The 27544-nt window shown below is 39.1% G+C and overlaps 1 protein-coding gene across 1 annotated transcript; it reads left to right on the top strand.

The window, feature by feature from the left end:
• Nucleotides 1-10657: 10657 nt before the first annotated feature.
• On the top strand, nt 10658-27039 carry ISCA1 (iron-sulfur cluster assembly 1). The gene is made up of 4 exons (XM_036741013.1): nt 10658-10873; nt 20108-20161; nt 23761-23866; nt 25170-27039. The coding sequence occupies exons 1-4, from the start codon at nt 10793-10795 to the stop codon at nt 25316-25318; spliced, it is 390 nt and encodes a 129-aa protein (XP_036596908.1). The 5' UTR covers nt 10658-10792; the 3' UTR covers nt 25319-27039.
• The last annotated feature ends 505 nt before the right edge of the window (nt 27040-27544 follow it).

Raw genomic sequence — 27544 nt, forward strand, 5'->3', positions numbered from 1 at the left:
GTTTTCTAACATTTTTTCTAATGTTTCTAAATTTCTTGACAGCATCTCAAAATAAATTTAAAAGTGAGCCATAATATTTTTGGTTCCTTTTTAAAAGAAAGCTATGTATAACCCATATACAACTTTCTAGCTATTCTTAAGCTTTATTGTTCTTCAGCCCAGTGTGGCCAGTTATTTCTCCAATATATTTGGAAAAGATACATGATACTAAATACAGAAAGAAGGACCAGGAAATTCTGAGGAAATGTTGATGAACGTGAGTTTGAATTCCATGTTTAAAATAAGAAGTTTGGGCTAGATGACCCCTAAGTTTCCTTCTGGCTCAGCATCTTCTGTGAGACTTTCTAAAGTTCACTTTAATTTTGTCTTTTGTATTTGTGAATGTAAATGAATGTACTTTTTCAGATCCTAATTTTTAAGTCTCTAACTTAACAGAAACCTTAATTGCATCATGACACACTGGTGACCATTGGTTCACAGTATCAGGTCCAGTTTCTGTGATACAATATGTATGAAATGAATTCTTGGACCATGGCAACAAAGAAAAATGGTCTTCCTTTCCATTTCTGTAATGGTGGTGGCAGTGAAGTGGTGATGAAAGTAGAGAGTGCTAAGAATCAAAGTTTTTAGATTTTCTAATCATTGACAAGGTTTTAATTCTGAGTTTCAGAATTCATTTCTGATTATGAAAATTTATTCCAGTTACCATGTCAGTATACTAATAGAAGAGCAATACCATCCTCACTAGAAATCAAGAAGTTGTAACTAAGTGGAAGGATGGTTCTTAAGTACTTTTTGGAGAGGCAAATAAAGGAGTTGGCAGAGTTGTTTTGTTTTCTTCACGAACTTAAACATCATTTCATGAGCTCTCATGATGAACATAAGACTACAATGAAGATAATTGTAAGTTATGTATGAACATCTGTTGCCCACCAAGAATGAAGAGACATTCTACTGAGAATTCAATAAAATGCTCCAATCCAGACAGTGTGTATGTAGACACTAAGACACATACACCCTAGTGACTTGAAAAAGTAGGCATGGGGGGACAATGAAAAAATATTTTAAAATATAATTGATCAATGAACAAGCACTTGTTAAGTGCCTATTATGTACCAGGCACCATGCTCAGAAAGAAGAGGGCATCTTTTAAGAAATATTACAAAGGTAGAAACAACAGGACTTAGCAACTGATTGGATATGAGAGGTGAGAAACAGTGAAGAATTAAGGATGACACCTAGATTTCGAGACTGAGTGACTACAAAATGGTGGAGCGCTTAATCATAAAATGGAAGTTAGAGTGAGAGAGCTAGCAGGGAAAGATAATAAGTTCAGTTTTGGACTTACTGAGTTTATGATGTACAACAGGCCCTTGGAGATTTGAGGCTTGTGGTTAGTGCTAGATAAATCTGTAAATAATCTGCATAAAAAGGTAATTGAATCCATGGGAGCCAATGAGATCACCAGGCAGAAAAAGTATAGAGAGAGAAGTGTGCCCAGGACATTGGAGGACACTAATGGTGAGTTAATGTAATTTGGATGAAGATCCAACAAAGAAGACTCAGAAGCAGCAGTAAAGAGGAGAACCCAGAAAGAGCAGTATCATGAAAACCTAGAGAGAATATTGAGAAGAGGGTGAAGAACAGTGTCAAAATCTACAAAGTGATAAGGGCAGCTTGGCGGCTCAGTGAGTAGAGCACCGGCCCTGGAGTCAGGAGGACCTGAGCTCAAATCCGGCCTCAGACACTTGACACGTACTAGCTGTGTGACCTTGGGCAAGTCACTTAACCCCAGTTGCCCTGCCAAAAATAAATCTACCAAGTGGTCAAAAAAAAGGTAAGGTTAAGAAAAGGGAATCAGATAAAGCAATTATGAGACAAATTTGTAATTTTGGAGAGAGCAGTTTCATTTGAAGGATAGGTTCAGAAGACACTGTGGAGTTAAAAGAGGAAGGGAAATGAAGGCACTACAGATGGCCTTCTCAGGTAGTTTAGCCAAGAAAGGGAAGAGAGAGATGGAACAACTAACAAGGAGGACCAGATCAAGTGAGAGTTTTTTGAGGTTGGGAAAGACAAGTATGTATTTGTAGGAATAAAGGAAGCAACCAGTAAAAGGTGTAAAAGGTGAGAGCTGTGATGATAAAGGGGTCAGTCTGCTAGAGAGGACAGGATGGAATGGGATCCATGGTGCATGTAGAAAGGTTTGTGCCAGCAAGAAAAAAGGCCACTCTTCGTGTGAAAAGGGTGAAGTAGGAGATAATGGCTGAAGGCATCTGAGTGATGTGAGATGAGGAAGAGGGAAGAATAAGTCAACTAAAAAGTTTACTGAAGCAATTAATAACTAGTAATGCAACAAGATACAAAATAAACCCACAAAATCATCAACCTTTCTGCATATCTCTAAAAAATAGAAAAATTCCATTCAAAATAACTACAGTACGTACCTACTTGCCAAGACATAGTAATGATACAAATGAATAATTGGAGAGAGTAATTGCACATGGTTGGGTCTCATTCATAACAGTTAATTTATAAAATCGGTGCTATACCAATCACACAACCAATAAATAACTATAGAACTACACAAAATAATTTATCTGGAATATTAAAAGATCTAGCATCTCAAGGGAAATAATGGATAAAAAGGAAGGGGGACTAAAAACACCAGATCTCTATGGTACAAAGCAGTAATCATCAAAATTTTCCTGGTGGTTACTAAACAGAAAAGTTGATTAACTAAACAGATTAGATATACTCAGAAGCAGCCAAACATAATAGCATAATGTTCAGTAAACCCAGGGACGCCAAGCTGAACTCTGTACAGTGAAGCTTATGGGGAAGAAATGTGGCAGAAGTTGGGTTTAGATCAACATCTCACAACATGTAACACAAGCCCTAAGTAGATACATGACCTGGATATAAAAGGTTATATCATAAACAAATTAAAAGAGAAGGGAAGGAAATAGGAGTGAGTACTTAACAAAAAAGAGACACAGATGATCACAAAAGTTTATTGGACAATTTTATTACATTAAATTGAAAGAAGTTTTACACAAGCATTTTGAAGAGAAATAGTTAACTGGAGGGGGAAAGTCTGCAGCAATGTCTCCGATACAAGTTCTAATATCAAATATATATAGCAAATTGACACATAAGAATAAGAGCAATTCCCAATAGATAAATGGCCAAAGGATTGGAATGGACAGTTTGCAAACTGTCAACATATGAAAAATACTCCAAATCACTAATAAAAAGAATAAGGCAAATTAAAGTGACCCTGAGGTTCTACCTCACAAGTAGCAAAGATGACAAAAAATGGACAATGTCAGTTGCAGAGCGGGGTGTAGAGGGGAGGGCTGTGATACCCTAAAGAAATCAAGAAAAGATGAAAAAAGTTCCATGTGTCCACAAATGTAAAGGAAAACAGCTTTGATCAACTGTTATGACCAATCCCAACTTCAAAAGACTAACGATGAAGTATGCTTCCTGTATGATGGCAGAGGTCCAGAATAAGACATACAGTTTCAGACACAGATAATGCGTAAATTTGTTTTGTTTGATTATACCTAATTATTACAAGGGAGGACTTTTATTTGGAAGGGAGAGTTGTGGGGAGTGGGTGTACAGCAATAGTGATTTTTTTAAAAAACCAATGAAACATTTTTAAAAAAAAATAAGAGCAAAAAAAAGTTCAGATGAGACACAGAGTAATGTTTATACTTCATACTAAATATATATGATATATACATTTTTTAAACAAGACATACATAATATTCACAATCATCTTCTGTTTATAATATAATCCTCTTTTTCTGTTTGTGAAAATGTTCATTTAAAAAAAAAGGAAACAATTTTAAAAGAGAGGAGAAGAGATCAAGGTAGCTTCATGGAGAAGACAGAATTTGAACTGGGTTTTGAAAATCCAGTAAGATTAAGAGAAAGAGAAAAGCACAGGAGGGCATTCCAAATGGTGCAAACATTATGAAAGCTGAAATGATCATGACACATCTATATATGGTGTGAGGATAAGAGATTGCCAGATATGGCCCGGATTAAATGACAGATCAAGAAGTCCACATCCTATTTCTTAGATGATAGCAAACCATTTAATATTTCCAATATATTTCTCACCTTGCTGATCTATTCCCACCTTTGCATTGAAATCACCGAGCATTAAAAGTGTACATTGATTTACTTTGGAGATTCTTATCAACTCCAAAGAATTTCTCTACCTCATTTTCTGCAACAGATGTTGATAAACAAGCTACAATTATTTCATGGTAGTCTTTTTGTAAATACTTATCATGAGAACTAAAAAATGAGATGACAAAACATCCCATGAAATGATGTTACTTCTTGCCTTTGAGTTCACAATAAAACTAACTTCACAAATTTCATTATTTGCCTCCCCAGAGGCCATCCTTCCATTTAACTACAACTTCCTCCTTTCTCTTGGTTTTGATAATAACGAGAATATAAAAATTGATATTATTGAGCTCTCCAAAAGTGGGTCCACTCATTATTCAGTGGACAAGGATCTCACATTTAGAGTACCGAAAACCAAGTTAAAGTTTTTAGACAGCCTAAAAATACTGTATTTCTTAGTATCCTCTGCCCCCTTTCCCACCATTCTGCCACTATCATTCAGAGGTATATGGGGGCTTCCCAGGAATGAGGGCAATTTTCTATTTTTCTTTGTGTAATGGGGCAAATCGGGATACTCCCCATCTCCAATTTGCCTGACTGAAGCACTTCCCATGTTACTGAACAAGTCCACTGGACCCTTCTACTGAGCCCTATAATTTGGTCTCTTACGGGCCAAACCAGTAACTCCTGGTTGGTAATCACCTCCTCATGGCTAGAGACTGTAATAAAGGAAATTACCAGGAATAACCACCCTTAGCAAGCTTAGAATAGCTCCACCTCCCTCTCTTCTGGGGCCCTGCCAAGTTTGGGGCATATCTCTGACTTTCAGCAAGGGGTGTAGGGAAGGTTTCTCTTCCCATCCCCAGCAGATATGACAGATAAGAGCTCTTAGCAACCATAACATGTACTTACTTTGGTGAGTTTGACACTGGACCTCAAGTCCCTGGCTACCTCTGTTTTAAGTATCTTTACCTAGGCCCAGGTCACCAACCAGCAATCCTGAGAAATGTTTCCACCCCCATAGGTGACCTCATGAGTTCAAGATGTTGGAAGTTACTGAGTTGGGTTCTAGTTGCTCATCATGTCCCCAACAACTTGTCAGAGAAGATAGCTACCACCAGAAGACCTGAACTGAGCAACAGAGCAACTGAGTTGCTCAGACCATAAAGATCCAAGATGAATCATCAGGATAACAGGGAAATGAAGGGTATAACAGAGGGAAAGGGGAAGGAAAAGGACAGCTGTACATTTAGAGCTTGAAAGCTGAATTGAGGCTTTTCTTGAAGAGGAGAAGGTTAGACGCTCTAAGAAGAAAGAAGCTGCTCGTCCTCCAAAGAATGATACTATGACCAAAAAAGTTCTCAAGTGAGAGACCATCCAGTAAGAGTCACAAGAAGAGTAGAAGTAGTTAGACATTCCCTCCCTCCTCTGGGATAATGAGGCAGCTATTTGTTGGACTGATCACAGCAGAAGGTATGTCTGCTGTCTTATCTGGGCAGATATTAAAGATTTTTAACAGAAAACCTACCAAGAGTTATAAAAATGGATGACAACTACCCACTTTTGGTGATTCATATAAGTACAAATACCATTTCCACAAGAAATCTAAAAAGAATTGCCAGTAATTGTGAAATCTTGAGTCGGAAACTAAAAACCACTGGGGAGACAGATTCTTTCTTCCTCGTTGTTGTCTACTGCAGGCAAGGAGACAGAAAAGAAAAACTAATTTGGGAAATGAACAGTTGGCTATGAAGGTGGTATCTGAGAATGAGATATGGATTTCTGGATCATGGCTTACAACACAGAAATGACATATTCCTGGTCAAAGATGGAATACACCTAACAAAGGCTGGTAGGAATGTGTTTGTCCAGTGCCATACAAAAACCAAAACTGATATAAAGTAAAAAAGAATGAAGAGAAAAGCCTACATAATCTCCCTAGTTAGATACTGTGAAGTGTAGCCACAAAGAAGGAAGAAAAGCAGCTGAGACACCCAGAAGTTCACAGGAGACAAAATCTAAGGATAGAGTTAGTAATGAAACTCATGTCCCCCAATGTCTGTATACAAATGCCCAAAGTTTAGGCAAGAAGAGGAATCACCGATACTTGGTGATATGAAACCCATAACTGGACCGTGGCTCTAGACTCAAAAGAAACAGCATAGGCAAAAGAGGCTGGAGTGGGGAGATCAAGAGGTGATTCTGTCATTAGAGTAAAATACAGGGTACCTAGACAGAAAGAGAAACTAGTGGAGTTTGGGAAACAGGTCAAAAGTCTGATACTGAGGTATGATTATGGTAGTAATTGAGACTACAGTTATTCATTCAAACATATGCCAGAGCCCTCTCTCTGCCAAAAGCAGAACAGTTAACAACTTCTTGGTTTGCCTTAGTGATAATTTCATCCTTCAGAAAGTAGAGTAACCAGTAAGTGGAAATTCTCTTCTGGTGATTCTTACTAATAGGAAAGAACTAGATTTCTGGGACAGAAATGATGAAAACTCTGGGGAGAAGTGACCGCTCCGTGCTTTTTGTTCCTGACACTAGATAGTACCTATTTACCTGAACTGAGAGTTTATACACAAAAGAGAGCTCACTGAATGTTAAATGCAGCCTTAACGGGTATGTGTTACTCATGTAGGTGATGTGTATGTCTGAGTGGGTTGTCCAAATGTGACTCACAGGGAGTCATGAAAAGATATCTCTGAAAGCTCATCTACCCAAATAGTCTAGGGGAAAATGATTTTGTTCCTGAGTGTGTAATAGCTGGGAGCAAGTTACGAAGAGCAAGTTTCCCATGGAGCCAGATATGAAGCAGAGCACTGAAATATTTCTTAAAAGTGCACCACCCCACCAAATCTTTTCTTCTCCAGGCTCTAAACACGTTCCTTCAACCAATCCTTATATAACATGGATTAAAGGCAGTGAACCAAACTGGTTGGACACACTCTAGCTATTTATTGTCCTTAAACTGTAGTGTCCAGAAATGAATGTAGTACTCAAGATGAAGTTTGCCAGGGGTGGAATACAGTGGGACCATCTCCTCCTTATTCCTAAAAGGTCTATGTCTCTTGAGGCAGCCCAAGATCACTTTCACTTTTTTGGCTGCCATGTTACAATGCAATTACAATCGTACCCTGCAATGCACTAAGACCCCTAGAGCTTTTTCAGAACAACTGCTATCTGATCATGTCTTCCCCATAATATACTTGTAAAGTTGTGTTTTTTAAACGCAAGTGCAAGGCTTTACATTTATCCCTACTGAATTTCATCATATTAGATTCAATTCAGTGCTCTAACCAGTCAAAATACTTTTGGATCAGAGGCAGAGCTATGATGGATAAGATACAGCAAGTTCCCCCCAACAAAATTCCTCCAAAGAGATCTAGAAAACACACCACACTGAAGTCTGACGTAAATCCCAGGAAAAAGTCACCATGAGTCATCTGGCCAGACTATGTATGCATAGGAAGACAGAGAGCTCTGTGGACACAGGATAGGGCTGAGCCAGGAGCACTCCACCACAGGGAAGATTATCTATACACAATGGCATACAGAAAGAAAAATATACATGCACAAATTTAAGTTTAATCTGCATCATTAACATTTTTTCCATGGCTTTCTTAAATCTAGACAATCAATAAAACAATAAATCAAGTCCTGATTTGTAGTGTTTGGTTTCTGAGGTGTCAATGCTCACACTAAGTATCTGATAAACTGGTAAGAGCAGGCTCCCACACATCCCTGCATAGGAATCACATTTGAGAGAAGTCCACAGGTAAAGGATATGTGTGGAGTGTCAACTCACTGCAGGATGATGTTAGGTTCAGTCTGGTTATTGCACTGTCTCCTCATTGAGCATATCTCCATTGAAAAGGTCGCTCTATTGACCTTCATGGACCCTCCCTGTGCCAGAATTGTTGGTGTCTTTTGTTGAGCTTGCCCCTTACTGGGCACAGTGTCATCTTATCTGTGCCTACTCAGTGGGCACAGCAGCATCTCTACACCACTTTCCCTAACCTCTGCTTCTCACTATCTCAGCTGGAATGACTTTTGCCTTTCTGGGCCTTTATTCTTTTGGGGTATAGTGGTAACAGAAGACAGATAGCTCTTTGGTCTGAAAGCAGACACAATTAATAAAAGCTAGGCAGACAGCTCCCAGGCCAAGGTTAGGTATGTCCTTTTCTAAGTCTTGGCCAAAGAATAAGCCTTCTATTTCAGATAAATACTTACTGTTGGTCCCTTTTATCACTCTTGCATATTCCAGTAACATCTCTGGCTAAGCCACAAATGAATTTGAGCCAGGACAAAAGGAAATCCAGAGAGGCCAGGACACCGTTCTCCACCCATCCCTGTCTTTAGCTTACATAGCTGTTAAGATAGCTGAAGTAGCAAGGCACCCTGCAGAGAGAGAGAAGGCAGTATCATGTGCTTTGCAAATCAAACTACCTCTGACCTCCATCTCCCTTTAGACCCTGATGGAGACAGCTGAGGACCCTGAGCCCAAGAACCTTAGGAACAGCAATGTCCCTTCAGACTATCAGACCTCCTCCCAACCCAGCCCCCACAGCAATCAATAAGGGGAGCAATCATTGTGGAGAAGGGATTCACCTTCCTTATCACCACCAGCAACAGGTGACTAACTGGCATCCACAGGCAGATGAGTACAGGATCCCTGGGTGTGGCAGCACCTCCCAGAACAACAGTCCTGCTTTCAGCCTAGTATAACCAGCCATCATCTAAGGAGGAAACTCCTGTGAAGAAGGTGCCAAGGATCCTCAAAAACTACCAACCAACTGCCTCTCATATCAAGCCAGTTGTTGCTGAAGCAACAAGTTGACCTAGGAGAGAGAGGGGAGGCAGAATGTGCCAGGTATGTCAGGCCACCACCACTGCCTTGACCACCATTTCCTCTTGGACCCTGATGGAGAGAGCCCAGGATTGTGAACCCAAAAACCTTGGGAATAGTAATACTTCCAGCCAAGTGCCCTCGGGCACCCTGCGAAGCAACCCCGAGGACATGCAGCCTGGCAAGTCCTCCTGCAGGTAATAGATGTATTGAAGACCCAGAAAATAAATTTTTTATCATTAAAGTCTTTAGCATTCTCAAATGGTTCAACATCAGAACTGATATGGTGTTATCAGAGGAAATGACACTAAAGAGGAGGCATTAATATTTGCTTTGCTACTAGACCCTAAACAGTCTAGGACATTTCCATTTGACTTGCACTTGAAACCATCCATATATGTCCTCTCCCTCATTAGAATGTCAGCTCTTTGAGAGCAGGGACAGTCTCACTTTTCCATTTGTAGCTTTAGTCCTTAGCATGATGCTTTAAACATTAAGTGCCTAATAAACACTTTGGGGCAGCTAGGTGGCATGGTGGATAGAGCAGCGAGCCTGGAGCTAGGAAGACTCATCTTCCTCAGGTCAAATCTGACCTCAGATGCTTACTAGCTGCATGACCCTGGGCAAGTCACTTAACTCTATTTCCTCTTTTGGAAATGGCAAACCACTCCAGTATCTTTGCCAAGAAAACACCAAATGGGGTCACGAAGAGTCAGACACCACTGAGCAGTAACAACAAACACTTTATCCATTCCTTAATTCAACAGCAAAACCTAATTGTTTGGGTGCACTCTTTTGGCCAGCAAGCCCTACATTAATGTGAGCTGTTTTGATTATATAAATTTAATTCGTCCAGGCAGCTCTTTAGGAGGATTCCGATTGTGTGGTCTACTACCCAGCGGCATCAGCATGACAGAAAGAGCCTTCCATTCATTGCATGGCCCCAGCATTTACTACCACGTGACCACTCTCCCCACTCCCTCTCAGCTTCTGGACCTGTAAAATGGGCATGATACTTGCACAACCTACAAAGGATTGTCGTGAAAAAAAGTATTTGCTAAAGCATAAGGCTCCAGATTTGTGCCATAATTAGAGGCATGCTGGAGCCGGCTGAACCTACTGGATTGCTAAATTTTCAGCATTTATATTGACACCACTGGAAATCTGCCAGGGCTTGACTGTTTTGTTGACTGTCTAGACTTAAGAAAGCGATGGAAAGAAGGGAATATTGCAGATTAAACTTAAAGGTGTGTCCTGCATACATTTTCCCCTCAGAAAGCAGGTTGTTAAATATTCGGCAGCGTACCTCTGATAAATATTGCTAAACTCAGGCGGGGCCCTATTTGCGGGCAGTACGATCGGACTCTGCCCGTGAGAAACATCACGTTCCCGGTAGTTTCACGAAACAAGAACATCACACGCCCCCTCCCCCCCACCAAAAAAATTCCCCGAGCTTTGGTCCGACGTCTTCCCTTTCCGCGTCGTGACGCAAGAGTACGCTAACTTCGTTGCGCGGCCACGCCCTACGTCACACACAGGAAACACCAAGTGCGGCCCGGTCTCTCGACACGCCCTCTCACCCTTACAGGCCCTTCCTTTCCTGTCAGTCACTGCCTTTTGTCCAATAGGAGCGGGGAGGAGAGGAGGGGCGGGGGACACGTCGTGCAGCGTACGGCAGCTTGTGGCGTCAGCGCGCGCCTGCGGACCGTGTCCATGGAGAGCCGCTGAGCTGTGGCCGGACCTCCCTGGAAAGGGAAAGGGAGGGGGGAGGAGGTGGAGGAGGCGAAGGAGGGAAAGATGTCTGCTTCATTGGTGCGAGCCACAGTCCGAGCGGTGAGCAAGAGGAAGCTGCAGCCCACCCGGGCAGCCCTGACCCTGGTGAGTTACATGTGCGAGCGGCGGCCAGGTCCCATCCGGGCTCCTAATGGCCTTTGACATTGATTTCACCTCCGTTTCTCAGAGAGATAGGAGAGGTCACTGTGATGAGGGGAGTAGAGGGAAGCAGCTCCGGAGCCAGTCGGGTACCTTGGGCTGGGGAGGGGAAAAACTTTCACCCGGAGCAATTAGGGTTTCTTGGATCTCAGAACGAGCTAGATAAACAAGTGTCGGGTTCTGGATCTGAAGGGTTAAAGCGGCTCCGCGAACGAACTACATTTCCCAGCAAGCCTCGGGGTTGGGCCGTGGGAGATAGGGAACCCTGGTGGGAGGAGTGCGGGAGCAGCGTTTCTGTTGTTGTTTTAATATTTTATTGGTGCTTTTTTAAAACATTGTCATTGATTGCCACCCACTCCCACGGAACACGTCTTTGTATTAATAATAATAAGTTTAGTCAATTAAAACAAATTACTTTGAGCATGCCTGAAAAACCGGGATGCAGACTCGAAAGGCACAAAGAAAGGACCAGATGTTATCACATAGGTCATTCCCTACCCCCTGTCTCCCCTTGCGGCTTCTGAAGGGTCCACATCTTGCAGATCCCATGGAATTGTAAGGGACTGTAGAGATCATCTTCTAGTCCGATGTCTGATCCTTACAGAAAAGAAAAAGAGGTCCAGGAGGTGAAGGGGTCATGCAGCCCCACAGATAGAAAGTTGCAGAGCCAGGGTTCTGTACAGACTTCTAACTTCAAGACAATTAGGCATTAATTCAACTAAAGCTAGCTGCCTGCTACTGGATGACTCCGACAGAGACTTAACAAAGGATTGGGTTGTAAGCTCCTTCAGGGAAGAAACCTATGTTTTATCCGTGTCTTGAAAAATAACGTGGAAAATGAGTAAGGAATACACACAGCCAAAACGAGTTAAACATCAAATATGCCTGAACACGGATATCTCAAACATCCAGTATTTGTGGCTTTTGGAGATGGTGATTTCACTAGGAAGTAAATTACCAGTTTTAAGCATTCTTTTTTGACATTTTTCCCATAGATTCTGTAGACTCTGCTCTTTTGACACCAACACTGCTGACTCTAAAGAAGGGTAAATAAAAAACTGAGTTTGTAAAAATTTTAGAATTGAAAGTAACTTTAAAGGTCAAATGACATATTTGTAAAAAAAAAAAAAAAACACACAAGCCTATCACAGGGCCTGGCACATACTAGGTGCTATATAAGTACTCATTTCTTTCCCCTCTTACCTCTCATCATAGTATCATAAATTTAGAACTGGAAAGGACCTTTGAGATCATCATAGACAAGGTAAGGCACTTACCCCTGTCTGACCCAAGATAAGAAATTATGTCTCCCAACTCCCAGTATAGTATTCAATTTGAATTCAGAATTCAGTTCTGATTTTCTTTTTTTTTTATGTATGATTGATTCTTTGATTTTTTTCCCCACATTATTAATACATCCTAAAAACATCCTAAAAACTCTTCTCCCTTGTAATAAGTAAGTATATACTAGCAAAACAAATCAACATAGTGGCTCATCCAAAAATGTATGCTTCATTCTACATCTATATTCTGCCACCTCTTTACTGAGGCTCTGCCTGCTTTTAATTTTATTTTATTGTCAACTTTCCTTTTGTTATGAGCATGTTTCAACAATCCAGCTAGCAGCTGATGTGGGGAGTGTAAAATCAATAACAACCAGCTCACAGAACACTGCAAAAGCCCAGGTTCTTTTGATCTGCTTTACTAAGGAAAGCAACATTAAGGGGTTAACAGGCTTACTTTAATTCAGCATACAAATACCATTCACTTAGTTCAGGGGGAAAAACCAGCACCCTGAACTTCAGAGCAAATACAAATTACAAACATCAACAGACAGACCAAATAAAATTCATAGTTACCAACATCTGAGTTCAGCCTGGGAGCTCATAACAAGGGCTGGCCCAGAGTCATGCACCACCACTGCTTGTGGGTCAGAGCTCCGAAAAAGAGAACGCCAACCCCTGGTTTGATATCTTTTTCACATGCGACTCACCCACGTGACCTAAAATCGTCACAAAGAGGTGACTGAAAGCCACGCGGTCTTAAAGCCTCTGATGTCCCAAACATGCCACTCAAACCCATGTAAACTAGGCCCTCCCCTGAGGCAAGGATGTCACCAAGGACTCCCAATCTAATCAAGGAAACAAAGGCCAAACTCTTCAAGGGCACTTGGTTGAACTGAGTGCTAAGAGCCCATTTTGATTGCCAGCACAGAGCATGACAAATATCAACAAACATGAACATTTCTCTGAACATTAACAGAAAAAGATTTGATGAAGCCATGAATTTCCATTATACAGAACTTGAGTTTTTTGCTTATATTTGAGATTTAACATAGTAGTTGCAACAATATTCCACTTGTGGCTGTCCCTTTCTAACTTCCTTATGTCCTCTTCTGCTGATATTTTAAAATGATTCATTGACATTTTCTTTTTTTGGTATCACTATTACTATCCTGTACTCCATTCCTAGTTGTCCTTTACAACACACTCTTCCTGCTCAGATAAAAACTTTGCCTTTTAACAAACAAGTATAGTCATGAAAAATCCACAGATGTCTCAAAATACATTTCTCATTCTACATTTCTACTCCATTACTTCTCTGCTAAGAGGTAGAACACAAGTCATTATCAGTCTTCTGGAAATGTGATTGACCATTCCATAGATCATAAGACCTTTAAAGTCATAGGGGCAGCTACATGGAATAGAGGATAGAGAAAAGGGACTTGTATTCAGGAAGACCCGAGTTCAAATCCTTCCTTGGATACTTACTAGCTGCATGACTTTAGACAAGTTACTTAACCTCTCTCAGCTTCATTTTCCTCATCTGTAAATTGGAGATAATAGTACTTACTTCACCAGGTTGTTGTGAGGATCAAGTGAGTTAAGTTTTTCACTGTCGTTTTCCTGTGCTGCACAGGTCTGACCATGTCACTCCCCTAGTGAATAAGCTCCAGTGGTTCCCTGTTACCTCTAGATAAAGTATAAAACCATGTTTTGTTTTGAAAGCCCTTCATCACCTGGCCTACTCCCTTTTTCCAGTCCTTTTACACATCAGCCTCCTCCATCTACTTTATGATCCAGTGTCACTGGCCTCCTTAATGTTCTTCCCACAAGACACTTCCATCTCCCAATTCCAGACATTTTCACTGGCTATACAAGCATGGCTAAAATGTTCTCTCTCTTCCTGGCTTCCTTCAAGTCTCAGCTAAAACCCCAACTTCAGCAAGTAGCCTTTCCTGGTCCCCCTTAATACTAGTGTCATTATTATAATATTATTTATATACATGTGTGTATATATATAAATGCTACAGATTATCTCCAATTTATCCTGTATATCCTTTCTTGTACACAATTGCTTTCACATTGCCTCCCTCTTTTATTAGCTTCTTGAGGACAGAAACTGTTTTTGCCTTTGTATCCTCAGTGCTTACCACAGTGCCTGGTGCATAGTAGGTGTTTAATAAATAGATATTGACTTGTTGGCCTGGCTTTACAACATTGTGATCATTGTATAAACTGTTCTAGTTATACTCACTTCACTCTGTGTCAAATAATATAGCTCGTCCCAGGTTTTCTGAATCTACCCTTTTTTAAGTCATTTTTTTTAGCAGTAACATTCCATTATGTTCACACACCATTAATTTGTTCAGCCATCCCCCAATTAACGGGCCACTAACTTTATTTCTAGTTCTTTACTACAACAAAAAGTGTTATTATACTCTTTTTTTGTGCATATAAATCCCTTCTCTCTTTGATCTCTTTGGAGTATAAGGTTGGTAATGGTATTGCTGGATCAGAGTTTGCACAGTTTAGTGACTTTGGAAAAATCATACAGTATTACTTTCCAGAGTAGTTGGACCACTTCCCAGCTCTAGCAGTCTTTCCGCTTCTTAAAAATGATTCCATAATGAATCAGTTTTCTTCTGCTTCTCATTTACTGCCCTAAAGGTTAGGATTAGATAGCCCAGAGACGTGAATCTGGTAATTGATAGAAATTTTGATACCTAAGAAGGATGACCCATTTCATGTAGCCTTTTTCAGTTCCTCCATTTACTGGCTTTATGACCTTGGGCAAGTCACTTAACCTCTGTGGGTCCAGTTTCCTCATCAGTAAAATGAAGAGGTTAGACTAGGCAACCTCTTAACTTTCCTTCCAACTTCAAAATCTCTGATCCTGTGATAATTGTTGGCCACCTAGTGCATGGGATAGGCTAATAATTTAGTCTCGTTGAAGACACTAAGAAAGTAGCATGGCAAAGTAGAAGGTCATTGAACTGGGAGTCAAGTGATCTAGAACCTTTTTTAATCTAGATTTTTAATTGTTCTATTAATTATGTTGGGGGTAGCTAGGTGGCGCAGTGAGTAGAGCACCAGCCCTCAAGTCAGGAGGACCTGAGTTCAAATGTGACCTCAGACACTTGACACATGTACTAGCTGTGTGACCTTGGGCAAATCACTTAACCCCAATTGCCCTGCCAAACCCAACCCCCCCCCAAAAAAAGTTAATTATGCAACCATAGGTAAATTATTTTGCCTCTAGTGACTGTGGTTATTCATTGTGAAATTCGTAAGTTAACTGATCATCGCGCTGACCAACCATGATCCCAGAGGACTCATGATGAAACAGGCTACCCACCTCCCAAAAGAGATTGAGACATTTTTTTTAAGTTGTCAGTTTGGGGTATTCATTTTTTTTTACTTCATGTATTTGTAACAGGGATTTTTTTTTCTTGATTGCTCAATTTGGGGAGGGGATTTAGGAAGGAAAGAAGGCAGATCTTTGGGGAATTTTTAAGAAATTTTTAAATAAGGTTAATAAATTAGACTAGTCAACTGAAGCTCATTCTTAATTATGAAATACTGGGGTATGTGAGATAAACAGAAGATAGGGAATGAATGTTGAATACTCATTCAACAACATTCAACTCATTCAAAGAAACTTCCTGGATTTCATCTCTGTTTTCTTATTCATTGTTTCTGATGCTTTAGTCTTATTTCAAATTTTCTAGCAAAAGGCTGTGTGTTGTGGGATAGAGGACTCCAAAGAGTAGATAACATGAGGACCTGAAAGGGATGAGGGGAAGATATCATCTTGTTGTAGTTTTACCTCTCTCTTACTTGCTGTATGTAATCTGTCACTAAGTCTTGTCATTTGTCACTTCAGATTATCTCTGAGTTACCCCCTTTTCTGATAACAGCCTAAATTATCTAAAATACTGATTTCATCTTAGCATTTCCCAGCACAAAAGTACCTATGGCCCCTGGCTGCTTGGTTTAGCTCTCCTACCTGGCTTTTAATTTTTAAAATAATTCCCTTCCTCTCAGTTCCCTACAATTTAGCCATCCCGATTTCCTATAACTCCTTAATACAAACCCCTTTAATCCAGCCAGACTGATCTTTTATTGTTTCATGATCCCACCTTGTTAGTTCTTATGTCCATACTTTTGTTTTTAAAAAATCATAGGATGATAGATCCAGAGCTGGTAGGAACAGATGCTTTATTGATGCCATTTAACAAAAATAAAAGTCATTTCCCAATATACTCTCATTGAATCTTTCCTTGTAAAAAAGAAAAATAGTTAAGCTAAAACAGCTGACAAAATATCTAGCAGCATATTTTTTCCCCAAGATCTGTCATCTTGCCATGCTTCCCCATTTGGGGAGAAATTGATTTTTTGAACCCAAGTATAGGATGTTGCCTCCCTATTGAATTTTATCTTGGATTAATTCCATTGTTCTAATCTGTTGAAAATTTTTCAGATTCTGACTGTCATCCCATCATCATTACTCTCAACTTTGTGTCACCTGCATATCTTATAAATAGGCCAACTATGTTGCTGTTCAGGTAGTTTTAAAAATATTGAATAATACATGCCCGAGGAATTATAAATGAGCATCTGGTACTAAGGGATGGCTTTATGGAGAATGTACATACTGCAATGAATCTATGATCTCAGTGATATGGGTATTCCAGAATGCTGATCTATTTATACTGTTTATACCTGTTCATCCTGTGGAGCTCTTGTCCATGTCCTTCTCTAAAGAGGGGAGAGAGGTGCTTTCCCAGCATGCTAAGGTGAGGCTCCCTTACTCTCTGGACATTGAGGACACCAGTGGAGCAAGCTGACTGCAGTTATTCTTTGCTGTCAATCCATGCATCACATTCCCCAGTAGACTGTAAAATTCTTTGTTTTATTTCATTTTTCCACTACCAACAGCTTACACAGTACACCCTTAATAAATATTGATTAAATGCCACTAGCTGATACTAAAACCTAAGATCCTGCTGATGTAGTTACTTGTATTTGACCCAGACAGCCACCTTCCTCATTCCACTCAACAGTTGGGCTTGTTATTTGTCATCACTGGGGAGGTCATTCAGTCCCTTACCTCTGCTTCCTCTAAAAGGTCATCCCCTTTCCTTTGTTCACTAAGGACACAGTCCCTTTTCTGGCTTCTAGAAGGCAAGATGTTAATATCCTTCTATAACTACTCAACCTCTGCCTTCACCACCACACAGCTTTGTTTCTTTCTCATTCCATACTCTTCATACACCCTTAACAATCTCCCCCAACCGACCCTACCTATTCATAGCCACTACAGTTTCTCTTCTATTGCCACACCTTTTCCTGCTTTGTTCATAGGTCCCTCTAGTTTCCCAGATAGCTTCCCCTTTTTCCCTTAAACTTCTTCCTTAAATTGTTCATTCTGTCCGTTTCTTCTTTTTTCTTGTTTCCCTTATAACTCCTTTAAGATATTAGGGCCCCATAACACATGTACCTCTTTACTGCTTCTTTTAGTAGAGTTGCAGAATTTAGATTTGGACAATGCCTTTCCAAAGTTTTTGTACTTTGGAAAGGTATTGTCGTAATCTAAATTTCTAAATATTATTTTCCGTTCCTGAGATTTAGAAATGTATTCTATTGATCCAACTTGGTATTATTTATTTTAATCAGATTCCACCTCTTAAAAATATTGGGGAAGAGGATGACAGAGCCATGAACATAGTGTGATATGTCTCAGTCCGTACACCCTTCCATTGTTAGTACTTCATGGACCCAAGCATTTGTGCTTTTTGAACCCAGGATTTTTGACTCAGCAGGGAAACTAATGGTCTAGCAATAACCTGAAGTAATCCTGAAGCTTGGGTTCAGCACTCATGAGGTTATAAACCTATTACTATCAGATGATAGATATGACAACATCTTTTATCCCAGAGCCCCTCCAAAAAAGATGCTTCAGTTCAGAAGGGGACACACCAGGGCAGTTTTATTAATTCTTTGTTAAACTGAGTTTACACATTAAAAAAAAATAAACTGTGTAACAACTTCATAACAGTTCTTTTTATTCTTTGTTTATTGAAATGTCTGTTGATGGTTAAGTTCATAATTTTTTGTTAAGATGCTTGAAAGACCCTAATGGGGGGGGGGGGAACCTTTGGCCTCAAGGCCATATGTGGCCCTTTAGGTCCTCAAGTGCAGCCCTTTGACTGAAGTTTGTTCTGTAAAGTTTGGATTCAGTCAAAGGGCCACACTTAAGGACCTAGAGGGCCGCATGTGGCCTTGAGGCCACAGGTTCCCCAGTGCCTAGGCTTTGGGGAGGAAAGGGGGGCAGACTTGGACAGTTTTCAGTTGTGAATACTAAATTAGTAGGTAATACATTGTTGCCGGTAGACTTTCAAAAAAATAAAATAGACTTGAGTATTGGTTACAGTACTTTAAAACAGTCCTGCACAATATGGCAGCCAACAAAAAATGTAGAGGATATAAAAGAAGGTAAAGGTGTAATGAGTGCTTTGTCTGTGCTCCATTTAACCCGCCTTCCACTAGTCACTGTTGTGCCCATCATGTAACTTGAGGGATGGGTTGCCACTCTGTACTCTCTCCTATTTGTCACATGACCCATGGCAACCAACCATCGTCATCTGTCTCTAGTCTGAGAGTAGCAAAAGTCATCTCTTTTTGCCCTGTTTTCAGTCCTGCTGGTGTTGAGCAGGGACAAGTGAATGTGCCATGTGCCAGCACAGCTGATATCTGCTTTGCGATGAGCGGCAACACTACTCACTCCCCTCTCTCACTGTGCAGCCACCCTCCAAGTTACATGAGTGTGTGGTGCTCTCTCCGAGGTCAGACACTCAGTTCAGTATTTCTTTGTATGGGAGCAGTTGCTGTGGAGATTTTTGGTTCTAACATTAAAGTTTTTGGGGCAACTTGTAAAATGGGTGATAAAAAGAAACAGAAAATTGAATTGGAACATAGAGCATTTAATCAAGAATGGACAAATAGATACTTGTTTACTTACATAAGAGACAAAATATTGTGTCTTGTTTGCCAAGAAGTAATAGCCGTTCCAAAGGAATACAATCTTCATCACCATTTCAGATCAAAACATCCTGACTTAAGCACATTGGATGCCAATAAAAAACAAATTAAAGCTTCTAAATTGTTGAAAAATCTCAGCAGAGAACAATGAGTTTTCAAGAAAGTAAACTCAGAAAATGAGGTGGCTACTAAGGTTAGTTTTCAGATTTCTAAAGAAATCAGTTTCAAACATGATTCTGAAGTACATTAAAGTGATTGCTGACAAGAAGTGTAATGCATCCCATTAACTAAATGTGGACAGTAAGAAAACCTGCAAAACGTATTAAAACTTATACTACTTAGCAAAGTAATTTTTTTAAACATGTGATTTCATTATAAAAATCTTAATTAGTGTAATTAATTGCTTGAAATTTCCCTTTTTTTAATATGGTTTATTTGCAAAATAATTTAATCATTAATTATACCTTTACTTGGAAAGTGAGCTACTAAAAACCTATCTGCAGCCTAAAGTTTAGTCTATTTTAATTTTGGCCCCTAGTTGTTATGCAGGTCTGCTTTAAAATATTAAAGCACAAAACATGAGAAGTAGAATGTAACCAGGTTTTTTACGTTGTTCCCAGTAGAGTAGAAAGACCTGGGTTTTACTCATTGTTCCTTGTTCTGGGACTTACTGTCTCTGCCATTGGGCAAAGTGTTTCACTGTCTGTAATGAGGAGAGTTGTTTTATAAATTGTAAGCTACTTTGTGAATATTGATATGGACTATTATTATGAGTCTTTTTGAGAAAGACACTAAGATGTGTGGAGAAGATAGAGTAGACAGCTAAGTCAAAATTTTATTTTATTTTGTTTTTCAGACACCAGCAGCTGTGAATAAGATAAAACAGCTTCTTAAAGATAAACCTGAAAATGTAAGTAGGAAATGATGCATGACTGTGAAATACAGATTGTGTTGGGAAATTGTTTTACACTTAGGCCAGGTATAACAATACATAGTGGAAAGAATTCTAGATTTTATGGCAGAGGACCCTCTCTGGGCCCCCCTTTCCCTCACCTATAAAAATGATAGGGTTAGACTTCACAATCAAAGGTCCCTTCACAATTGAAATCCGTAATTTTTTACCTATACTCTGAATATATTTTTTTTGTATATTTTGCATGTTGTCTCCTACTTTAGAACCTAAATTCCTTAAGAGTGGAAGCTGTTTTTGTTATGGCATCCCTAGAACTTAACATAGTGCCTGAGGCTTAGTAGGCACTTAATAAATACATGTTGATTGACTAAAGGGAGAAAGAAACTGGTAATTAGAGATGATTTCCAAACACATTTGAATTTGGATTTTATCTTTCCACCTAAAATCAATTAAGTTTTCAAAATATTAGAGAGCAAAAGATAATGAACGGGTTTATTTATTTGTAACTACTATTGAGTAATACAGATCTAGAGAAGGTAACAATCAGACCTATCTTTTGTACCCAGCCTTTTAAGTGACCTTGGTCCAGTTCTTTTAATTCTGAACCTTCACACACTCTATAGAATAAGTGGTAGGCAGTGTAGGATAGCAGAGCATAAGCCTGACTCCCAGGTCAGGGAATCTGGATTCTAATGCTGGCTCTGCCACTAACGAGCTACTGCCCTCATATCAGTTAGAAATGTTGGAGTTTGTAATATGCTCTTTTACCTAAAACTTTAGGATAGTTTGTTTGTTTGCTTTCCAAACAAATCTATGTAGTAACATCGGGCTGGTATCCACTTGTAATCCCTGCTACTGGGGGAGACTGAAGTATGTAGATCTCTTGGGTTTGGGAGTCCTGAACTCCAGAAGGGTTAAAGCCAATCAGGTGTCTAGATTAAGTCTGGCACTAGTATGGTGAGCACCCAGCCATGGATGGCTACGAGGCTGCATACAGATAGAAAAAGCAGTCCAGGTAAAAAAAAGGAACAGGTTTAAGATTCCATGCCAATCAGTATTAGGATCTAGCCCATGAATGGCCCCTATACTTGTGCCTAGACAAAACAGGGAAGGCCTAGTCTCAAAACACACACACACACACACACACACACACACACACACACATACACATACACACTCAGATATTTTCATATAAAATTATATTCTGTGGCAATTTGCTATACAACATTTAATTTTAAATGCCCACATCCATCCCTAATAATTGTTTCCTGTTAGGTTGTATCTTCTTGTGTGATGCAGACTTTGCCTTCAGGACCTTACCAGACATGGATTATTATTTATCCCTGTGTGAACATGAACTGTCCCAGCAAGTTATTTTTAAGCGTGGAGGCAGAAGAGAGCAAGCTGTGCTTAGGAAACGGCTGGGGTTCTAGTCTGGCTGGAATGGGGTGTATGGAGGCAGATGAGTAGTAGACCAAGAAGCTGGAGAAATAGGTTGGGACAAAATCTTGATTTCCAAGAAAATTAGGTATAAAAGAAAAGAAGATATAAATACTTTTGAGTGGGGTGTGTGTAAAATGATCAAAGGTATAGGTATATAGGATTGACTGGAGAGAGGGAAGGCTGCAGAGCAAACAGTTTATAAGCCTGTTGAAGTAAATTCAGGTAAGAAATAATAGGACCCTGAATTAAGTTGGTAATGAAGTAAAGGGGACAGGTGGAAGGAAATGTAGTGATAAGACTTAACAACTGCTTGGCTCTTAGGAGAAAGGGAGGAGCATTCAGAGACAGGTCTCAATTCTGAGTTATGGGAAGGGTTGTGATTTCATTAGCAGAAATAGAAAAATTTGGAGGAATATCAGATTTGGGGGGAAAAGCAAATATTAAAAAATTGGTAACTGAAGAAAGCAAAACCAGAAGAACAGTATGCATCATTCTTGGGACTATAAAAAGAAAACTGTAGACACAAATATAGAAGTGAAGAAACAGAAGATACAGAGAAAACAATGAATAAATTTGTGGATGTGCATCATATTTAAAAATTCATTTTTAGTTGTAAATCTTTATAAATTTATTCTTACTTAGTTTTATTAAAGTCAGCGTTTTTTATTTAATTTAAAAGGAGGTGGCCCTTTGGAGCAGATCAGTCTAGGAGGAGGCAGACCATAGGGTTTTGGGATTGCCATATGTTTCCTAGTGCTTGGCTCTCATTTTAAACACAGAACTCTATTCTGTGAAGAAGGAGCAATAGAAAGAGACAAGTAGCCCCCTTAGGGAGGGATCTTTTAAGATTTCTGACTGTAAGTTTGTTAGGAGATTATTTTAGTACAAAGACTATTGGAGCAGGTATCAGGAGAGTCTAACCCCGATTTTGCCGCTCATTTGGTGTGTGTGGCTGGAGTGATTTTATCACCTCTCTTGGCCTCAGAATTTTTGTTTTTGTTGGTTGGTTGTTTATTTTTAATGGGAGCTTAGACCAGATACTAATGTAGCATGGATCTGGGGCCTACCACACTGTATGTGTAGCCTATATGTGGTGGCAACCTCTCAAGCTGCCACTTGGCTCATTAGCATCCATTCCCACAGTCCTGTGTCTAACATAATCCAGGGCATATGTTTGTATATTTCCTCATTAATTGCAAAAATTGCACATCTCTCCCATTCAGTTAGCTTGTAGACCTCACCACACCCTAGTCTACTGAATATTGCTTATTTAATAAGCTAGAGAAACCTCTTTTCCCATAAACAGTTGTTCAATATCTGTATATCAAAACCCTCAATCTATTCAGTTTAAAGAAATATTAAAGTTGCTGGCTATACAATGTATTAAATGAGTTAATGATAGCATTATTGTTTGCAATATATAAAGATCATGAAGTTGCCTTTGACCATCACTACAGCTTGGCTTCTCATTTATATAACATGGTTCTACCATTTAGTTACCTTCAGATAACAAGCTTCCTCTCAAGAATCTTCATCCTTTTTCTCTGTACCTTATTCTCTCTATTCACAGATGACTCCTCACAGAATTCTCTTTATAATGTTTCTTCACCATAGAAGAGTTAAGCAGTTCTCCCAAGAAAAAGGTTTCCCCTCATCTGTTTTCTCCAGTTTCACTTAAACCTTCATTGTTAACTCTGTCTTTTCAGTATCTCTGTAGAGACTTAAACCTTGTAGGGTAAAAATGTTGCTCTCCAAGCTTCCTTGTATTTTGAAGATACAAGTAACAATTTCTGTAGCCTCTATAGAGGTGTTACACTAACAAAATTAAGAGGAAAAAAAAGCTTCTTTTAATGAGTTGTGAAAGAAACATTTAAAATATTTGGGGGCTTATAAAGTTTTTTTGTAATATAAAGAGGTATTCTATCATAAGTGCTTTCCTTCAGGAGCAGAATATGATTATTAACCCTTGTAATGAAAAGCTTATTCCTGCTTGGTATTTACACGGAGCATTTTAACCAGAGAAATAATGCTTGTTCACGTTTGCTAGTTTACATATGGATGAATCAAGATTGGTAGCTGAGTTTTGAGTTTGTTACTGTCTGTGTCTTAACACATTTATGTCTTAAGAAAAAGCACTTTAAATTCTCTTTCAGGTAGGTCTGAAAGTTGGGGTCCGGACCAGAGGTTGTAATGGACTTTCTTACACTTTAGAATATACCAAGACAAAAGGAGAGTCTGATGAAGAAGTTGTTCAGGATGGTAAGTCTTTTCTTAGAAACACTTGGCAACTTGATATGCCCCCAAATCCTACCCTTCACTGCATGAAACATGTTGTTTCATCTAGTAAGCCAGCATTGCTGAGCTTTTTAAATAATAAAAATCATTTCACTCATCTGCATTTGTCTGCTTTTCTTAGACAGTTTATAGGAAGCTAATGCTTTTCCTTGTGCCCTCAAACAACCTCATTTCTTTTTTTGGTTGCCAGCCTGTGCTTTGGGGAAATTGTTGTCTACTTTCTTGGCCACACCTCTAGGCTTTTATTACTGGGAAATGTCATGTTTTGCATGTAATGTTTATCTCCCAGCTAGCTGGCCAACAATTTATAAAAGTTCCTTTGAAAGACAAATGAATAATTCTTCACTTTCTGGAAAACTTCCTAACTCAAGTGTGGAACATGTGGTATGAAGTACCCTGGATTTAACACTGTTACATACCTTAGGTGCTAAAATTTGGCTCATTTGATTATTTCTTATATCTGAGGGATGCTAATCTCTTGCCACATACCCTTTTCATGGGTTTTTTTTCTTTTTTTAGGCTGTACTGAGTAACAGAAGGTTCTGGGCCTACCCTTAGTGAAACCAGGTTTTTTTTTTTTAATTACTTCTAAAATTTAATTTGCTTAAAAAGAATTTTATTCTTGAAACAAAAAGAATAAGATTTGTGCTTAAATAATACTTAATCTTTTATGAAGAGAAAAGCAACCATACTTTGGTGGCTTTTTTTTGTTCTTCCAGATTTTCTACCAAATATTGTTGTCATAAGTTAGGCTAGATTTTGTATTTTATCTGTGTAGTTGGCACGTTACAGTTTCCATGATAATTACCACTATTATTAAAATAGCAATATTACTTAACAGTCACTGTGCATAGCTCAAAATCAGACAATAGAATAGCCAAGCCTGTTTTTAAAAAGGTTATGATACTTGCTTCCTAGGCATAATTTTGGTGCTTTTGTTGAAACCTTCAATCTTTACAAAATTATTACTTAGATTTTAAAGGCAGTTGAATGCCCTGAAAGGTAAATCAGTGTTTTACATGGAAACATCATTGATTTGTTCATATGCAGCACTCCAGCTACCCTACTGTAATTGCTTTTATATATGAGTCATAATATTGGTACAAGAAGAAAAATAGGAAATTGACCGCGTTGACAGAATTACTAAAACATACAAAGCTTCCTGTTTAGCTTTGTGGCTTCTGTTTGAAGTTCATTTGTGCTTTGGTTTGGCAAGCTCTACAAGGATGTTTGGGCACTGTGTAACATGTGTTTTGTTTTCCTTAAGGAATTAGAGTGTTCATCGAAAAGAAAGCACAGCTAACACTTTTAGGAACAGAAATGGACTATGTAGAAGACAAATTGTCCAGTGAATTTGTTTTCAATAACCCAAACATCAAAGGAACTTGTGGCTGTGGAGAAAGCTTTAACTTTTGAAAACTCAGGACTACTTTGGCATTAAGTACCAAGAATGCTCATGTTCAACCATGTGGCTTTCTAAAGAAATCATGTTTCTTTCAGGTTCTGGGCCTTGCAATGTATGGCTGCCTTATGAGGAAAATAAAGTTAATGCATTTTGAAAATAAAACTATTGTGTTGAATTCCAGAAAAAGTGGTCTTTGCACCATCTTCTAGGTGACAGATTGAGTTCTAGAAAATTTCTGAGGAACACTGTTACTATTCTGTAAAGAAAAAAACAATCCTTATTCTGAGTTTATATCTCCATTTGTTATTTCTCTTATAACAGATTTTCATTGTCCTTGTCTTATTGATTAGATTCAGTCTTGCATTTCACATAGTTGTGCATATAGTGGCTATCTGACAAGCAGGTATAATTGTGGGATGTTCTCATTTTTACATTTCAATCCCTGATTTTTGGCTCTCAAAATTCAGAGGTAGAAAATCTGACTCCTGGTGGCAGAGACCAAATTTGTCAGAGCCTTTTAAAATGTTTATCAAAGCTTTCTTTATCAGAAGGCCTTAACTTGTAACAGTCGTGGTCACTGAGTGTAGATAAGAGTTTTTAGGAACACTGCAAAGAATTTCTAGGTGACAACGCTTTCTAAAAATATGTAACATAGGTCTCTACTTTTTAACTCCTTATTTCTTCCACTCTAGTTGTCTTCCTAAAGCATGAGTCCTCAGCTCACTTATTATTTAAGAGCCGGATGGAATCTTATAGGCTATCTACTCCAGCCCCTAAAGGCCTGATAAGGTGGGACAGCCTCCCTAGGGTCACACCCTTGAGATCATAGAAATAGCTAATGGCAAAGCCAGGACCAGATTGAAGTTTCTTAACTCACAGGCAGGCTTTGCACTGAGCCACAATGCCTCCTTAAAGATCCATGTCTTTTATCTCCTTATAAGCGATATGGATTTGTCTGTATCTATGCTCTTAGGCAGTAGAGGGAAGTGAAGGATCTGCGTTTGTCTTGACTGTGAAAAGAACAAAATGACCTTTTTAGCTGGTTGACATGTTAACTGAATTCCTTAGTCCTTCAGTTAAGTGGAGTACTGTGTTCTTTAAATGACAGAATTTGGAGAAAAAGTTGTTTTAATTGCGTTCTTTCCTTATATCTCTACAACCACAGTTCAAAAAGTCAAAGAGGGTGAGTAATGGAAGAACCTGAAAATCCTCTTTTTAAAAATTAGTACAACTACTATAGCTGTTTGCTTCCCTTCAGTAGATTATGGTTGTCTTTTTTAAAGTTTCAAATTTAATATTTTCTGAATCCTAACCTGTTGCTGGAAGATTAAAGGAATAGCCTTTTTTAAAATGAACGTGAACTAACACTCATCCCCACAGTTTTCTCTGACAGTGTTTGTTTTATATCCTAGTTCTTGATTCTGCAGGGTTTGACATACTGAATGCTTTGTTTTTTGTGATAGTGTCTATGCTTCATGTTTGAAAGTTAACACTGTCAGAACTGAAGTAGCTTTGAGTTCTGTTAAATATGATTGTCATATTCATATCCTGCTCACTTGCATCCTCTTCATAGGAATTTGACGCACAACACGCACAAAACTTTAAGAAATAATATTATGTAAGTACTAGTGACAACTTGTGTAGTTAATATTATTTTGTTGATCCATTTATAATTTGTGCAATATTGTATGTAGAAGTCTTTGTTGCCAATAAAATTGTATCCTCTATATAAGCATGAGATTTTCTTTTTGAATGGAGAACAAAAAGAACTGTAGGCTAATAGCAGTCTTCACTCACAGAAGGACAACCCTCCTAGTTTCCTCCCTCATGTCTAGACTACTGCCATAGTTTCCTAGTTGGACTCCACGCCTCCAGGATTTCCCCTTCCCCCTCCCATTCCATCTTAAAATAGCAGCTAATTCAACATTCCTCAAGCATGGTTTTCATCATGTCACTCTCCCTTGCTCAAGATTTTAGCAGTCACAACTGAGACACAACTTCTCATTCAAAGCCCTCCATCATTCCAGAGTCCTCTTCACTTGCCTTGTTTCTTGTTCCTCTCTTATTCAGGCCATCCACTCACCCAAGCTGATTTCGGATTTTCTGCACAACCTACCCTTCCCTATCTTTTGAATGTGCCATTCTTCCTGCCCAATAATAATGTTTGTTCTAGCTGACATTAATGAGCATTTTAAAGTTTATAGAATGCTTTATATCTACTGCTTCTGTTGAGCTTC

The sequence above is a fragment of the Trichosurus vulpecula genome, chromosome 1 (genome assembly GCF_011100635.1).
Source record: "Trichosurus vulpecula isolate mTriVul1 chromosome 1, mTriVul1.pri, whole genome shotgun sequence".
In the NCBI taxonomy this organism is placed as follows: domain Eukaryota; kingdom Metazoa; phylum Chordata; class Mammalia; order Diprotodontia; family Phalangeridae; genus Trichosurus; species Trichosurus vulpecula.